Consider the following 18,923-nt stretch of genomic DNA (forward strand, 5'->3'; position numbering starts at 1 on the left):
CTAGAACTAAGATACATTTAACCTAACGGCAAAGACTACTTCCTGGCTAAGAGCCCGTGGGTGTTTTACCTGTGAGACCAAGTTGGGTAAAACTGCTTCCGGGTAAACTTGTTGTAAGCCCCGCCCACAGGCAAGCGCCTCTCACGCTAAAAAACTGCTATTAGTTTGATAACCGAAAAAAACAAACGAAAAAAAGGGAAACAAAACTGTAAAAAAAGAGAAGTGAATTTGACAAAAAAGTTGATCATAAAACCCTTGAAACTCACAAAAAACAATAAAAGTGTACAGAAATGTAAATATTGGCGTCGAAAACATGTCATGATTCACAAAAATATCCACCAAAAATATTGTATTTTTTAATGTTTGTATTTATTTGTTGTCAAAACTTGTTTCGGTGCCAATACAACTTTTTCTACATTGTAATTTTTTTTTCCGATGCCAAATCTTACTGGCACTGTTCATAAATATCCATCTCAGACAGGGGTGTCCAAACTACGGCCCGCCGACGTATTTAAATTGGCCTGCAAGACATCATGAGTTTAATATTTCATCTTGCCTGCAGGGAGATTGCATTCATTTTAAAAGTCTAACATTTTTGATTCTGCTAATCTGTTGCTATTCAGTGGACAACATGAGTTTTTCCTGGTCAATGACCTAATATTAAGCGTGGAATGCACAGCATTTATGCAAACAACCTTCCCTCATCATGAAAGGTGAGGGAATAATCAATTTTTAGATGCATGGCAATTCGGACATGGACGATTATAGAATCGATTAGTAAATGTCAATAATTGATAATGGATGTGTTTATGGTAAATAAAGTAATGCAGACAGTTGTAAAATTTATCTGACTGCAGTGGACCACCTTACCCAGAGATCTGACCAGCTCCTTTATTTTAGGGCACTTATGGTCCAGTTTTGCACACATTTTCATTAATTTAACAAATGTTTAGTAAATGAAATTATTTAAACTGTTTCTTATTCCAAATGAATTTTTTTTTTTAAGTTTCAAGTGATATGGGCTTATTTAGTGAGACAAAGAGAAATGTAAAGCTGCATCAATAATAAAATAATTAAAGATGCATAACTAATTAATTTTTAATCGAATCCTAACTCCTGAATCGTGATCGAATCGTGAGGTGCCCAAAGATTCCCTCCTGTACTTGTCATGGTGCCAAAAAAATGTAATAAAATCCAACCATCACAAAATGTCAACAGACATGGTCAATGAACTTTGTGGTTATTATAAAAAATGTCCATTCACCATAAAGAATTCTAAATTACCTCCATTACAAAGCAAAAAAATGCAAAACACTCTCCACACTTATCCATGTTTGGATATATATATATATGTGTGTGTGTGTGTGTGTTTGTATATATATATATATATATATATATATATATATATATATATATATATATATATATATATATATATATATATATATATATATATATATATATATATATATATATATATATATATGCCAGGATCACCATGCCTACCGTCAAGCGTGGTGGTGGTATTATTATGCTCTGGGCCTGTTTTGCTGCCAATGGAACTGGTGCTTTACAGAGAGTAAATGGGACAATGAAAAAGGAGGATTACCTCCAAATTCTTCAGGACAACCTAAAATCATCAGCCTGGAGGTTGGGTCTTGGGTAAAGTTGGGTGTTCCAAAAGGACAATGACCCCCAAACACTCGTCAAAAGTGGTAAAGGAATGGCTAAATCAGGCTATAATCAAGGTTTTAGAATGGTTCCTATAGTCCTGACTTAAACGTGTGGACAATGCTGAAGAAACAAGTCCATGTCAGAAAACCAACAAATTTAGCTGAACTGCACCAATTTTGTCAAGAGGAGTGGTATACTTTTGACCCAGCAGATTTGGTCACATTTTCAGTAGACCCATAATAAATTCATAAAAGAACCAAACTTCATGAATGTTTTTTGTGACCAACAAGTATGTGCTCCAATCACTCTATCGTTTATAGTTGTAGTAATTATTGGAAACTCAAGACAGCCATGATGTTATGTTCTTTACAAATGTGTGTAAACTTTTGACCACGACTGTGTGTGTATATATATATATATATATATATATATATATATATATATATATATATATATATATATATATATATATATATATATATATATATATATATATATATATATTGTGTGTGTGTGTGTGTACATATGTATGTATATACAGTATGTGTGTGTATGTATATATATATATATATATATATATATATATATATATATATATATATATATATATATATATATATATATAAGATATATATATATATATATATATATATATATATATAAGATATATATATATATATATATAGCCGAGGTTACTGTGGATTGTCCGTTATACAGTGCTCAATACCGGGGTTGAGCGGAATATTCGTTAGGTCAGGAAAAAACACAGAGGCTATTTCATCCCTGCAAGCCTGTTTCACAGGTTTTCCCTGCTCTTCAGGGGAGTTCTCTGAATATATGTATGTGTATATTTTTGGCCCCCCTGATCTAAGAAATTCCGTGACTTGTGCATTTATTCTGACACTCGCCTTTCTGTGCTCTGTTTTTCCACTCCCTCGTGAGTGTTTTTTCTTTCGATTATTAAAGAATATTATTTTTCTCTCCTGGCCTGCATCTCGGGGTCACGTAGCTTAAGCTGCCATCAACGCTCCCGACTCGTGGCACTAAGATTCCAGCACGTCTTCCTCTTCTCGATAAGTGTCCCCTGTCTAAAAGCCCTCAGTCTTGTTTGTGACAGAAAAAATGGACATAAAAAACGAAATATTGTTTATCTCACCCACCACGACCATCAGCGGCTATTAAAATGACATGCTTATGGCCAACTATGCAAATTAGACAATGACGTCATTTAGCGCCAGAATCCGATTAAAGAATGTTCATTCAATTTGTTCTAGTTACGCCGACATCGGCTTGTTTTGTAGGGTTCGATCCCGCCGTCCCCTCCGCTCTTGTCGGTTCGGGGTCGATTAACCTGATCAATGAAGGACACGGCGATCAGAGGGGTTGAAAATGGGGTGGTCCTTGTGAAGAGGTATTTGTTAAGATTTACAGTAAACCCTCAGGGACACACCAGTAATGGAGGAGCAGTGAGACGAATTAGTGATGACTAATTGTGATGTGTTAGTGTTGCTCTCTCACACACACACACACACACACACACACACACACACACACACACACACACACACACACACACACACACACACACACACACACACACACACACACACACACAATCATGAAGCTAATAATTAGACTGACCGTGGCGAGCAGGCGGTCGATAGACGGCTAACAGCACCTTAGCGCGCTAACCTCAGTCAGGAGAAGGTGAGAAAAGGGCGATGCATTAATTGCACTCGACTAGGGCTGCAACTAACAACTAATTTGATAATCAATTAAACACCTCCCACCCACTACACTTGGACCTGGCGGAGCGAATGAGCATGTTCAGTGGAAGGCTCAGACTCCCAAAATGCAACACTGAACGACACAGGAAGTCCTTCATACCGACAGCCATCAGACTGTATAATGCATAATTGCATATGTTCCTTTTTGACTGTACTTAAATGTATAATGTATTTATATTATTCACATGTGAATAATGCTGTATAATAGACTGTATTTATGTTATTCACATGTGAATAATGTTGTATAATAGACTGTATTTATATTATTCACATGTGAATAATGCTGTATAATAGACTATTTATATTATTTACATGTAAAAAATACCTTAGTGTTTATTGTCTATTGTGAGCGAACTGTGGTGCTGAATTTCCACCAGGGATCAATAAAGTACTTTCTATTCTATTCTATGCTATTCTATATAGGAGATGTACAGTATTGTAGATATACAGGTGAAACTTAAAACATGTGAATATGGTGCATAGATTAATTAATATCAGCAATTCTATACTTCAAGTGTGAAACTAGTATGTGATATAAAGTCATTACATGCTATGTAACATTATGTCAAGCCTGTGTTTGTCCTTTTGATGACTGTAGCTTTCAGTTTTTGAAAACTTCCGATTTTCAATTCAAGGTAAGCCATAGTCATCAAAATTATTTCAAAAGAAGGCTTGAAATATCTCGAGTTGCATGTAATGAGCCTATGTCATATATTAGTTAATTGATGGATTAAACAAACCTTTCCATAACACCAAAGTATATATAGACAGGATGTATATTTATTATAATTAATTATACTGTATCTCTTATATATGTTAATTATACTGTGTCTCCTATGTATACTAATTATAATTAATTATACTGTATCTCTTATATATATTAATTATAATTAATTATACTATATCTCTTATATCTATTATTTATAATTAATTATTACTGTATCTTATATATATTAAATATAATTAATTATACTGTATCTCTTATATGTATTAATTATAATTAATTATACTGTATCTCACTATCTCTTAAATCAAGAAACAAACACCAATAAAAAAAGGACCAGCAGACTTTAAATTTGTGTTCTGCTGGCTCACATGAGTCCCGTAAGTTGTCAAGCAGCATTAGCATGTGAATATTTGTATTTCTGACACACGGACAGAAGATTCTCTCTCCATCGCCAGTTTTTGCGGTCCGATCTACTCCTTTCTCACCACCCTTCTGTGCGTTACGGTGTCATTTTGCACGTACTTTGCAAGCGTGCTAAAAAAGATGCTTCATCCCTGTAGAATCAGATTGCGAGTGCTAAGTAATTATATTTGCATCTCCTCCTCTCAACATTATGGCTGTTCTAATAATGGAATGGAACGAGCTCTCCATTTTTCTCATTTTAGAGACGCAATCCTCAAATGTAGTTGATCAGCTTTGCGTCTTCTTTCTCATGTTTAATACATGCAGATCAGGTCCTTGTTGTGTATACTCCTAATTTTCTCCATACCTGATCTCTTCTACTGTGCTTGTGTTTCTTTCAGAAGGATTTGCCACTGCCCCGCAAAAGCAGCAGGTGAGTGTTCTCTCTTCCGCCATCTCTCCTCTGGTCCGTGTTAAAGCCTGCTGATTGTCTCTGAGGAAGTTTGTGTTGTGGACTGTTGTCCTTGGGTTTGAGGATGCTGGGACCGTCAGAGACTGATTAAGACCAGTAGGGAATTCTGGGTGCTGTCCGTGGTGCTGAAGGCCTCCTCAGTCAAGTCTTCTTGTTTGTTCTCCTATTTCTGCTGTTAACGAACCTACGTTTTAGTTCTTCCCAGCTGACTTTTTGTGTGTGACAAAACCAACGTGGCAATCCTTGGTCACCTGCGCTGCATGTGTGTTTATAGACCTGCTTCACATCATTGGAACCCTGATTGTTGTCCAGGTCTGTTGTTGACAATCAAATAGTATACTATTTAAGGATATACTAATGGTAGACACTATGGTTGTCCCCATACCAAACATTTTGGTACCGGTACCAACATGTATTTCAATACTTTTCTAAATAAAGGGACCACAAATAAATGGCATTATTGGCTTTATTTTAACAAAAAATCTTAGGGTACATTAAAGATATGTTTCTTATTGCAATTTAGTCCTTAAATAAAATAATGAACATACTAGACAACTTGTCTTTTAGTAGTAAGTAAACAAACAAAGGCTCCTAAATAGTCCTCTGTCGTACGCAGTAACATATTGTGTCATTTATCATTCTGCTATTTTGTCAACATTATGAGGGACAAACTGTTAAAATGGATTATTAATCTACTTGTTCATTTACTGTGAATATCTGCTTATTTTCTGTTTTAACATGTTCTATCTACACTTCTGTTAAAAATGTAATAATCACTTATTCTTCTGTTGTTTGATACTTTACATTAGTTTTGGATGATACCACAAATTTAGGTATCGATCCGATACCAAGTAGTTACAGGATCATACATTGGTCATATTCAAAGTCCTCATGTGTCCAGGGACATATTTCCTGAGTTTATAAACATAATATGAATTTTACAAAAATGAAAAAAGATTTTGTGATGCTAAAAAATATCGGTGTAATCATAGCAGTATCGACTTGATACGCTCTTGTACATGGTATCATTACAGTGGATGTCAGGTGTAGATCCACCCATGGCATTTGTTTACATTGTGATGCCAGTGAGTATTGTATCCTCCTACTTGTCCTCCACTACTTGTAAGAAACATACTTTATTTGTCGCCATGGAGGCGAGGATTAGTGATTTAGAAGTAGCTAAAACACTGCCGACCTTTATATTTAGTTTTTAAGCCAAAATGCGTCCATTCTCCCTTTTCTGTCTACGCACGGTCTGCTTGTAAGTACTTTGTGTGTATGCGCTGCCGAACATGCTCCTCTGCTCGTAAAACCAGCGATTTCATGGCGTGACGATAGAGCGCTGTCATACCCGTTACCCATCAAGTCATAAAAATGGGGTCCCACGGTAAATTTTTGGGGTCCCACTTTTTTGTAAGCGTTTTGAAAACAAATGATAAATATATGCATTATCCTGTTATATCTCACATTCTATATTGTGTTTTGGGAAAAGGTTGTCATAAACGTTACTTAATCCATAAAAAAATAATACAAAAGAAAACAAATGTTTATGCATATGTAAATGTTTTCAGTTATAAACATTTATTCACTTTCTTCTTTCCTTCATGGATCTAAACTTTACCACTGCCGGTAGTTTTTTCTATATTTTTATTTAATAAGTTGTAGGTGTATTTATTTCAGTATAAAAGTGTACAAAGTTTTTTGCTTCAGTCATGAAATGATGATAATGGTGTGCCAGGGCATACATACATTATTTATTTAACGCTTAAATCTCTAGAGTCTACATCAACTTCAGATCTATCCGTCAATTCTAAGTTTTTTTGTTTTTTTTATGTAGTTTTTTTGTTTGTTTGTTTTCTGCCCTTTTTGTCAAAGAAAACTATATTTCTTTTTTTATGGCAAACACACAAAATATGTAAAATCTTCCACAAAAAATATTTTTCAAAGTGGAACATTTGATGTGACGTAATCGGAGCCTTGGATAGGTCAATAATTCATTAAAACATTGATTTTGATTCAATATTATGTTTTGAGCAATGACAGTTTTAAAGAAAAAAACAGCTTTGTTTTTTTAGTCAACAATGCAACTTTTTCTAAATTACATTTCACCTGTAAGCTTTTTTATTCTACTTTTGTTTTGTTTTTGTTTATTTTAATAGTATTTTTAGAATGTGCTGTGGGCCTTTAAAACATTAGCTGCGGGTCGCAAATGGCCTCCGGGCCACACTTTTGACACCCCTGCTATAGGCAGAGGTGGGACCAAGTCATTGCTTTGCAAGTCACAAGTAAGTCTCAAGTCTTTGCCCTCAAGTCTCGAGTCAAGTCCCGAGTCAAGACAGGCAAGTCCCGAGTCAAGTCCAAAGTCAAGACTGGAAAGTCTCAAGTCAAGTCCCAAGTCCTGCATTTTGAATTTCGAGTCCTTTCAAGTCCTTTTAACCACAGACTAATATATTTACACAGATTGTGTATGCTTTTAAAACGCTGTATTTTATTTATTTATTAAAACAAGTGCATTTGAAATTGCAGGAAAAAAAATAGTGCTGACATTGCACTTCATAATAGCACTATTATCCAGTCATTTTAAACATTTAACTCATTCCTTTACAGAATAAACACATTTGAAAAAACAAGTGCAACTGTACTTATTTGCACAAAAGTGTTAACATTGTATTTCCTTGGCATATTGCATTGTAACTACCGGTAGTTCCACAGCAGTTTCTATCCTGTTCTTACCTTATCTCATTGATCTCATCTCATACTGTATGTGTGTTGATGTGTGCGTACATATGAAAAACATAACAAAAACATGAACAAAACAATGAACAGAGTTGTACTTTTTAGATGTCAGGGCCCTATGCAATATGTTCACATATTCTTAATATAGTATACATTTTAACTGACCTTTATTTGACTATGTTTGTGTTTTTGTAGGTGGCTAAAATACGCGGTGCTGCTGATCGCCGTCTAACGTTACGTTACTGTGTGTGATACATTGACTAACGTAACGTTAAGTGTAGGTACCTCATGCAACCCTGCTTAAAAAAAAATCACTTGACAAAAAGTATGAATAAGGTAGCGAACTGCAGTGGACGCAACATATTGCCGTGTTTGCAATGACGTTATAACCATAGACATCTTATAAGTAGACGCAGCATTGGCTGCTGTGACACGAGCAATTTGGCCGCCATCTTGAAGTGGTGATGAGGAGCCGGCGAGCAGCCTAAACTGACAGTTGACAGATAGAAAACAAAGATGGTGTTCAGCGTGTTCCAACTCAAATGAGCGGACTGTTGAAAATAGAAATCGGGTGATTACTTTTCACAAGTAAGATTTAACATTAATGTACTATTGGTTGTATTTTATGAAAATAATATTACCACAGAGTTGAGAAGGAGCAAAGATCTTCAATATTTGTATGTGAAAATCACAAATACATCTTCTGGGGGAGGATGACGCCCCTACATGGGTTTGGTTTACAAACTTTCAGCCCCACCTAAAACAAAATTCACCAGCCGCCACTGATTATGATGCATTCTCATTTTAGGCTAAATATAAGACAATACTTTCTTAACAGTATAATTGTAACCAGGAATAAGTCTTCAAGTAACAATATTCAAATACTAACATTGTTGGGTAAGACAGCATTTGGATTTATTCTGAATCCAGTGAAACAGATTGGTGGTTTTAGCTGATATAAAGACTTACAGGTGTTTATATATGTTTATGTTGAAGTATTTGGCAGACGCTTTTATCCAAAGCGACATACATAAAAAATACATATAAAACAATGACTGTAAACATGATCATTTAAGGGAAGAATGTAATACAAAATATCAATACAAAGTGTCAAGACAGAATAAACTCTCTGCTGCTGCAGCAACAGAGATACAGTCTATAAGATATATAGATATCTAATGTATTCATACATTGTTTATGTAGGATATACGCATGTATATATAATCTAATCATATTTTTTCTTCAATTTAAAAATAGCTGACCGTTTTTTTCCCCCTTCTCTGGGATTATATTCCCAGTTTTGATCTCGGACGTCTGGTCACTTATAGTGTATAAGAATATTCTATTACTGTTAAGCAAACTATGAATAATAAAACATGTGTCCTTTATCATAGCTACACGTATAACAAAAAAGCGCGTGAAAATCAGTGGTATTCAGTGAGGTAAAATGAATTAAATGCGCTGACAGTTCATTGCTCCTGCCAAATGAATTGCACTAGTGGAGCGGATCACCACTCCAAGATGGCGGCCCCGCGTCTCGTCTGCGCCTGTAGGCAGTAGCGCGCGATGCTGCGTACCCTTATAAGATGTCTATGGTTATAACGTTAGCAGTGAGTTTACAGCCTCACTGATTTAACTACACAGCAAATAAAAGTCACGTTACTTAGCCAATAAACGTCATCTTACATTCAAAACTTACCCTTCTTTGTGCAACTTCAAATGTCGAACGAAGTTGGAAGTTGTTACGTCTCCGTCTATAATATTCGAACTGCATGATTTGCATAGGGCTATTCGTTTTTTGTTGACCGAGTCGTAGTTTTAATACCCGAACGAAATTAACTTTGGCATAATTGTTTCTCACTGGCGCATTGTTTGACAATTCTTCTTCATTGGTTGTCCTGCCATTTGATTGGATGAGAGCTGTGGGATGAAAACCGCGTAGATCTAATTTGATTGGCTGTTGTACTGAGAGCACACCAGCTGACAGGAACAACACGCTGATAGACACAGACGAAGAAAAGGACAAATACGGAGCGGCGCGCTCCCAAATAACTTTTTAATCTTTGGGTTTTGGGGAAAGTAGCAAGTCATGTCAAGTCAAAAGGCTCAAGTCCAAGTGAAGTCACAAGTCATTGATGTTAAAGTCTAAGTCGAGTTGCAAGTCTCTTTACATTTTGTCAAGTGGAGTCCAAAGTCATCAAATTCATGACTCGAGTCTGACTCGAGTCCAAGTCATGTGACTCGAGTCCACACCTCTGGCTATAGGTAATAAAATATGTAATCTGATAAGTCTATGGATAAAAAGCAGAGCGTTCATCATAACGCACAGTCAGCATCTCTGCTTCAATAAACAATGACAGTGATGACGTCACGGTCAGCGATGCGAGCGACACTTGCTAACTTGTCAGCCTCTTCTCCAAGAGACTCCTTTTGAACACTCCTTGCAAATTAACACTTCAAAAGGCACATATTTTCCCCGTTTGTTGACCTGCAAAGTATCTTTTTGGGGTGGAGGAGGTTAGCCTAAAGCTGTCTCCATCCTCGAACGATGTCGCTTCAGCGGGAGATAAAAGTATTTCCATGGACTCACAAAGACTAAAACAAGTCATTTACTGGAGACATGGCATAGGATGAAGTTAAAAAGGTTGACTTTACACTCACCTTAGTGTTTACCATCAAGTATTTCTTTTAACAGCCCCTCGCGGTAAAGTTGTCCGACTGCAAACTGAGGCAGTATTTGTGATTGATAAAACTTTGGGCGAATCCCAATTTATTACCAATAAAAACACAATAAACGGGGACGGAAATTTGACCCGGCAAATATAAACAAAACAATACACTGGCTGAAAGCGATAATTGTTCAAATAAAAAAAACTAGCAAACCGGGCGGTGAAAAAAAATTAAAAATTCCGCGTTCTGATTTCAATGCGTAAAAAGACACAAAAAGTGCGTTAACGCCAATACTGGAATGTAACCAGTTAGTCCAGGCGTCCTCAACCCTTTTTGCACCAGGGAGCGGTTTAATGTAGGCATTATTTTCACGTGTGGCTGATAAACATAGCAAATAAGTGCATGAAAAACGAATACATGAAAACATTCAACATAACGTTGAATTAGTGGAGCCCCTGGCCTTTTTTCCCATTGCGAAAATCTCTCCGTAGACTTTTTTTTTGTCTTTAGTGTCTGATGGGTTATAGGTGATGCATCACATTCAAGGACAAGAGCATGGATATACTGTATAATAGAGCTGAAATACTTGTCTTACTTCCAATAGATTTCTATTTCCATTGTAAAAGTTATGTATATATATTTTGTGCAATATTTCATACATAGATACACTAATGTTAGCTTGTTTTGGTCCAATGTTCCATGCGTAAATACATGTGTTATTGCTAACTACTTGTGTAATAATAGAAGCACTTTAACTTACTACGCCAAAGGAGATGTGTATTTTCTTCCTTCAGCACAATTATTATATGCAACAATTTAGCACTTCTCCATGAACTACTATGGTCCCTTTGTTCCTGATCTTGGGTCATCAACCTGCCGCCGACTGCAGATGGAGCCTAGCTTTTGGCTACCATTTGGCACCTTTACATTTATGTTTATTAATGTGCATTGTCCCATATAACAAAGATGTAACAAATATAACAAATAGCGACTTCCGGTGCCCGTCCTCGGAGCGGTGGTTGGGCACCACTGAGTTAGTCCACATTAAGCTAATCAATCCATAATAACCACCACTGCAGATTTTTCCTCAGTCCAAATTGTTCAAGGCCTGACTGTACACGAATTCCTGCGAATCAAATAACAAATATTTTTGTTGTTAGAACATTAAAACAGTTTACAACCTTCTAAGTGCCCTTTTTAAATATAATTAGAACCCTCTAAACATGAAATAAGACCCATATAGTCACCTCTACACTTGTTTCACCCAATAGCCTGGAGTGTGTTCTACTGTAGATTACAGTACTCACTGGTAGCCCCGTCATTGTTATGGTCGTACCCGGCCACTTCAACACGGCTACAACGTGGAAATACTTTGTCACATCCTGAGAAATTGGCTTTGAGTGCTAAAACCATGGGCATAGGTTTTTCTGCCTAAAGTTTTGTATAATAATATATATATATAAATATTAGTGTATACTTGCTTTATGATATTAATCAGCTGCCTATGCATTATATTATTATATTAAAAAAAAAAAATTGATGGATAACTTGCCTTGAAATACAAAACCCAAAACCAGTGAAATAAGCATGTTGTGTAATTCGTAAATAAAAACAGAATACAATGATTTGCAAATCCTTTTCAACTTATATTCAATTGAAGAGACTGCAAAGACAAGATATTTAATGTTCCAACTGAGAAACTTCTTTTTTTTGCAAATAATCATTAACTTTTAATTGAATGGCAGCAACACATTGCAAAAAAGTTGTCACAGGGGCATTTTTACCACTGTGTTACATGGCCTTTCCTTTGAACAACACTCAGTAAACGTTTGGGAACTGAGGAGACCAATTTTTTAAGTGGAATTATTTCCCATTCTTGCTTGATGTATAACTTAAGTTGTTCAACAGTCCGGGGTCTCCGTTGTGGTATTTTAGGCTTCATATTGCGCCACACATTTTCAATAGGATACAGGTCTGGACTACAGGCAGGCCAGTCTAGTACTATGAAGCTACTCTGTTGTAACACGTGGCTTGGCATTGTCTTGCTGAAATAAGCAGGGGCGTCCATGATAACGTTGCTTGGATGGCAACATATGTTGCTCCAAAACCTGTATGTACCTTTCAGCATTAATGGTGCCTTCACAGATGTGTAAGTTACCCATGCCTTGGTCACTAATACACCCCCTTACCATCACAGATGCTGGATTTGCGCCGAGAACAGTCCGAATGGTTCTTTTCCTCTTTGGTCCACAGTTTCCAAAAACAATTTGAAATGTGGGCTCGTCAGACCACAGAACACTTTTCCACTTTGCATCAGTCCATCTTAGATGAGCTCGGGCCCAGCGAAGCGTCTCTGGGTGTTGTTGATGAATGGCTTAGGCATTGCATAGTAACTTACAGATGTAGTTGTCACGACGTGGACTATAGAGCAGCTTGCTGCGAGGCTTTCGCGGCTCCCTGCGTGGATTGCTTTCCCAAGATGCAAAAGAATTGGATCGGACAAGGCGTGAAGGTAAAGACATGATTTATTTCTGACTATAACAAAAAGTGGAAACAAAAAGCGCGCACAAGGCGGAGAACAAACTTGGCTATGAACAAACTAACACTTAGACAGAAACTATGGACATGAGACAAAACTACACTTACTGTGACGTGAAAAAACTAAACTTACGTGGCATGGCATGAAGCATAAACTATCGAATAAACAGGACATGGTAATGTCAATCTCGCCAGGACGACCAACAGAAAATGACAGGCTTTTATATACTAGTGACATGATTGACAACAGGTGCGCGAGTACAAAAGCATCAGGTGAAAACTAATGGGTTGCTATGGTGACAAAAACAATAAAACCGAACAGAACATAGCCAAAAAAAACATGATCAACAGACATGACAGTAGTTACCAACTGTAGTTACTGACAGTGGTTTTCTGAAGTGTTTTTGAGCCCATGTGGTGATATCCTTTACACAATTATGTTGCTTTTTGATGCAGTAACACCTGAGGGATCGAAGGTCACGGGCATTGCCGCTTACGTGCAGTGATTTCTCCAGATTCTCCGAACCTTTTGATGATATTACGGACCATAGATGGTGAAATCCCTAAATTCCTTGCAATTGCTCGTTGAGAAGTGTTGTTCTTAAACTGTTGGACAATTTGCGCATGCATTTGTTCACAAAGTGGTGACCCTCGCCCCATCCTTGTTTGTGAATGACTGAGCATTTCATGGAAGCTGCTTTTATACCCAATCATGGTACCCACCTGTTCCCAAATAGCCTGTTCACCTGTGGGATGTTCCAAATAAGTGTTTGATGAGCATTCCTCAACTTTCTCAGTCTTTTTTGCCACTTGTGCCAGCTTTTTTGAAACATGTTGCAGGCATCAAATTCCAAATGAGCTAATATTTGCAAAAAAAAACAACGTTTTCCAGTTCGAAGGTTAAATATCTTGTCTTTGCAGTCTATTCAATTGAATATAAGTTGAAAAGGATTTGCAAATCATTGTATTCTGTTTTTATTTACCATTTACACAAAGTGCCAACTTCACTGGTTTTGGGTTTTTTAATAAGTCATGGTGGTAAGCATATATTAAAGTAATTATTTGTAATCAAACAAAAACAATGTTTGGAATATAATGTTTGTGGCATGATCCGACCTGTGCTTGTATGCAGTTCAGCTTTTTTCTCAAAATTGAAAGAAGGAATACATGTTTTCCAAGCTTTTGCGAGACACATAAAATGAAGGAGGCGGGCCAAATTTGGCCCCTGGGCCTTGAGTTTGACAACTGTGTCCTAGAGGGACTGATCATTGTCAAATGTGTCAACCCCTGGCAAAGATATTGGGATACATTTTGTAAAAAAAAAAAAAAAACATCAGAGAAATGACACAAAACTGTAGTCATTTCAAACGTCACTTTTCTGGCTTTAAGAAACGTGAATAGAAAATCTTTTTTTTTATCAAATAGAGTGAAAAAATCATGGAATTGCTCGATTCTGAGGAAATGATGATGGAATCAGGAAATACAAACAGGACAATACACTACTAGCACTTTGTTGCACCACCTATGGCTCTTTGAACAGCTAACAGTCAGCTGTGCAGGTTGGATTCTTGCCATGGACCATTTTCCTCAATTTCCACCACACATTTGACATTAAACTGAGATCCAGACTATTTGCAGGACATGCTATTCAGTTATTGCTCTAAGGCAGTGGTTCTTAAACTTTTTTCACCAAGTACCACCTCAGAGAACACTTGGCTCTCCAAGTACCACCATAATGACCAACAATAAAATACAGTAGCATAGTAGGCCTAACTAATCATTAAAAACAAAGCAGTTATTTACACAGATTTTGTACATGTTTTTTTTACATTAATTGTTTCCACATCGTGTCTGTAACACTGCAGTAAAACGGCTGATCAGACAAAACAGAAGTCATCGCCATGGACCCACTAGCTCTCCAATCAGCTAAACAGACTCAATAACTCCACAGTGATGTTTTGGTGAATTTACTAAGGAATTTGTGAAACTGAAACAATTAAAAAATAATGCCTTTGTAAGTTTATAACTAACAGACATTCGTGAACGTGTTAGCGTACTAGCTAATGCTAACAACGCCAGATTCATTACATTACGATAGCACATACAAATATGCATGAAAACAGACATCACACATGGGACGCTTTAGTAAGTAAGAATTGTTTTAGTTATATTGTAAAAATTTCAATTGTTGCTTTAAAGTGATGAATGAAGCTTTTTAATGCCAAGCTTTTGAAATCTACTTGAGAGCAGGGAAGACGTCACAACCGTAGGCATGGAACATGTGGTGGAACTTCATTTGTGGAGAGACCTGCTGATCTTTAGCAGCTCACCGTCTCAATGAACCATGTTGCGGTGCACAAAAAGGAATAAGAGGCAAACTTGAGTAGGCAGACGTGGTTTTCGCGGTCTTATCGTATACGGTGTGCTCAAGTATTTAGTACCTTTTTAAGAAAGTAAAGGACGCATTTCATGTACATTAAATGTGTGATTATAAATACGATGACTCCATAACATACCCCCCTTCAAGAACAAAAAAAAACTTTTTAGTTAAAAGAACCCAAAAATGGGTTAATCTCTGAAAAACATCCCAAAAATTAAGCATAACCTTGAAAACCCAGAAATTGGGTAAAAAATAATAGCCCTATAACCCAGAAAATAAATTTAAAAAAATAACCCAACAATTTAACTCAACACGAGCAACCTATACATTGGGTTACCAAAATAACCCAGCATTTACTAGCGCATATGTTGTATGCTAACTTGCAACTGTTGTATTAATTAGTGATGTGCGCTAGCGCAGATTTTCTCTATGATCCGATACCAAGTAAAATTCAGGCTGGTATCGGCGATACCGATCCTATACTTTGTGCAATAATACTTAACGTGTCTGCTAAAATTTAAAACGTTTTCAAATAATAACATATCTATTTAAATATAAGAAAAAAGAGCAAAACATTTAGAATATAATAAGAAAAAACAGACATTTTTAAACTAATAATTTATTATAATATACTTGGTCACCTTTTTTAAATAAAAAAATATATGTCTGATCATCAAGTGACGTAATTGACAGTTTGACGTGGAGCAGTTTTCCTCACCAGGCTCCGCCTACTACGGATAGGTGCCGACTCATACGGTGTCATCATCATCATTTGTACCAATTATCATCAAGATAGGAATTTTTGGAGCCGAATTATTCAAGTTCTGTGTTGTTTAAAAATGTTGTGGCCAGCCATCGGATCATAGTTTGGCTCCATACCACGCCCACTTCCTATTACTAGGCACATTTCCTTCACAATTTATCATCGCCCATCTGTTTTGTATTGTTCATTTTAATCACAGATCATTTGGTCAAAGTCCCTTGAAGGAGTCCGGTAAAGTCCAACAATTTTAATAGGACCTTTGCAGCTTTTTGCTGCTCGGGCCCCAATATTAATTCTAAAAATAATTTACATTTTTAATCAGATTAATCACATGTTTGTATTTTGATTAATTGTGTGCAAAATTCAAATTAACTTTAAAAAAAGACCCCCATTTTTTGACACATATTTTTGTTAACCCAAAATCATGCCTTAAATAGTCAAATTTAGAAGATATTGATTGATTGATTGATTGAGAAGTTTATTGACATCTTAAAGAATTTAATCCATGTAATACTTTAAAAAGGCAAATGGATGGCACAAAAAGCCAAAAGGCTTGTTTCCATTGTGGTCCATTTGCTGTAGAGTTGTACGGTACACCGGTACTAGTATAGTACCGCGATACTAATGAATCATATTCGGTACTATACCAACTCTAAACAGTACCGGCCCCCGTTTTTTTTTAAGGGCATGACGGCGCGTCGTCACATCATGACATTGCTGGTTTTAGGAGCAGAGGAGCATGTTCGGCAGCACACACACACAGAGTACTTACAAGCGGACACAATGTGTAGACAGAAAAGGGGGAATAGACGCATTTTGGTCTAAAAACTAAAGATAAAGGTGAAGTTATAACACTGAAACGCCCTCAGGAAGAGGTGCTTTAAGACATGGCTAGCTAGCTAGCGGCTAACATCCATCCCCAGTTTGCAGTGTTTTAGCTACTTCTAAATCACTAATCCTCGCCTCAATGGCGACAAATAAAGTAAGTTTCTTACAGGTTCATTATCACTGGAGGACAAGGAATAGCTAAACATGCATAGCTCACCAGCGTCACAATGTAAACAAATGCCATGGTTGGATCTATACCTGACATCCACTGTAATGACAAGTCGATACTACTATGATTACATCGATATTTTACAGCATCACAAAATCTTCTTTCGTTTTTTTAAATTCATATCATGTTTATAAACTCAGGAAATACGTCCCTGGACACATGAGGACTTTGAACATGACCAATGTATGATCCTTTAACTAGGGATGATGTTTGATAAGGAATTATCGAGTTCGAGCCTATTATCGAATCCTCTTATCAAACCGATTCCTTATCGATTCTCGTATCGAGTCCAGATAGGTTGTTGTATATGGAAAAAAACACACAATATTTGGTTTAACAAAAGCTCACTTTTATTATATAATAAAAAAATAAAATCTAATAAATAAATAAATATTGACTGTTACCCACCTAAAAAAATAAAATAAAATAAATAAATATTGACTGTTGTTACCCAAAGTATATTAAGTGGGATTTTTCAGAGAAACAAATATATACAGTAACACAAAAACAACCTGTCTCTGTGATCACTATAGGTGTATAAATAATAATATGGTGTTAAATAAAATCAGTCCCTTGGGCACAAAACTGAAAATAATACAGCTCTCCAAAAAGTGCACTTCTGCTGCTCTTTGACATAACTGTTTGTTATGATGCTTTGACATTTTTGCACTTTATTTCTTTATTGAAAGAACATTCTATGAAGAGAAAAGTTATTTGCAAATGTGGTTACAATGCTAATAAATGAAAAGTTAAAGCTAAAAAAAGAAATACACTTTATTGAGTTAACATTATTTCTTTATAGTGGGAAAAATGTTATGAGCTAGAGAATATAACAACTACACTACCCAGTATGCAACGGGAGTTACGAGCATGCGCGGTAGCCCCGAAAAGTGTTGCATGTTGCCACGCTGTGAAAGTAAACGTCAAGAACTCAGCCAACACGCCTCGTCTGCATTATTTATAATTAGACAAACAACACATCTACAGTGTGATTTTGTTTTGTTTACAAGGAAAGAAAAACAAAAGTTAAAAAAGGGAGATATGTTGTATATATATGTATGTGCTGCGGTTGTTTTAAGAACGTTGCGACAGCTGCCATAAAGGAGGTGCGTTGCTAGCCTGGTTGCTATGTTTCCGGTTGGTCGTAAAAGTGTTCGTCATGTGTTTTACCCTGCTAAAATCTCTCAGTAAAGTTATTCGATGGATTATAGCTTTTGTTTTGAACTTTATTACACCTTGGAGCGCTTTTTCCCGTCCATTGTTTTCCTGCTTTCGCTATCTGCGCCTAATGACTGAGCTACGTGACGTCATTTATTGTGATGTCCCACGGAGCATTTCTGGTCGGGACGGGATTCGAATAAAGAATCAACTCTTTTCCTTTACTATAGTGGTCTCGATAACGGGTACCGGTTCTCAAAAAGGGATTCGAGTCCGAGGACTCGGTTCTTTTCTTATCAAACAACCGGGAAAACCGGTTTCGAGTATCATCCCTACCTGTAACTACTTCGTATCAGATCGATACCTAAATTTGTGGTATCATCCAAAACTAATGTAAAGTATCAAACAACAGAAGAATAAGTGGCATACTGTATGTTTAGATTTTTTGTTAAAATACAGACAATAATGAAATTTTTTGCGGTCCCCTTTATTTAGAAACGTATCAAAAAGTATCGAAATACATACATCGAACACCAACCCTAATATGCTGTAACGAAGT

The 18,923-nt window shown here is 36.4% G+C and overlaps 1 protein-coding gene across 1 annotated transcript in view; it reads left to right on the plus strand.

Annotated features, from left to right (window-relative positions):
• LOC133642595 (microtubule-associated serine/threonine-protein kinase 1-like) overlaps positions 1-18,923 on the plus strand; it is a 125,688-nt gene that overhangs the window by 13,384 nt on the left and 93,381 nt on the right. The window contains exon 2 of the mRNA XM_062036883.1: positions 4,992-5,023. Within this exon, the coding sequence (XP_061892867.1) occupies positions 4,992-5,023 (32 nt within the window). The remainder of the gene's footprint in view (positions 1-4,991; positions 5,024-18,923) is intronic.

This window comes from Entelurus aequoreus, linkage group LG25 (assembly GCF_033978785.1).
Source record: "Entelurus aequoreus isolate RoL-2023_Sb linkage group LG25, RoL_Eaeq_v1.1, whole genome shotgun sequence".
NCBI lineage: Eukaryota > Metazoa > Chordata > Actinopteri > Syngnathiformes > Syngnathidae > Entelurus > Entelurus aequoreus.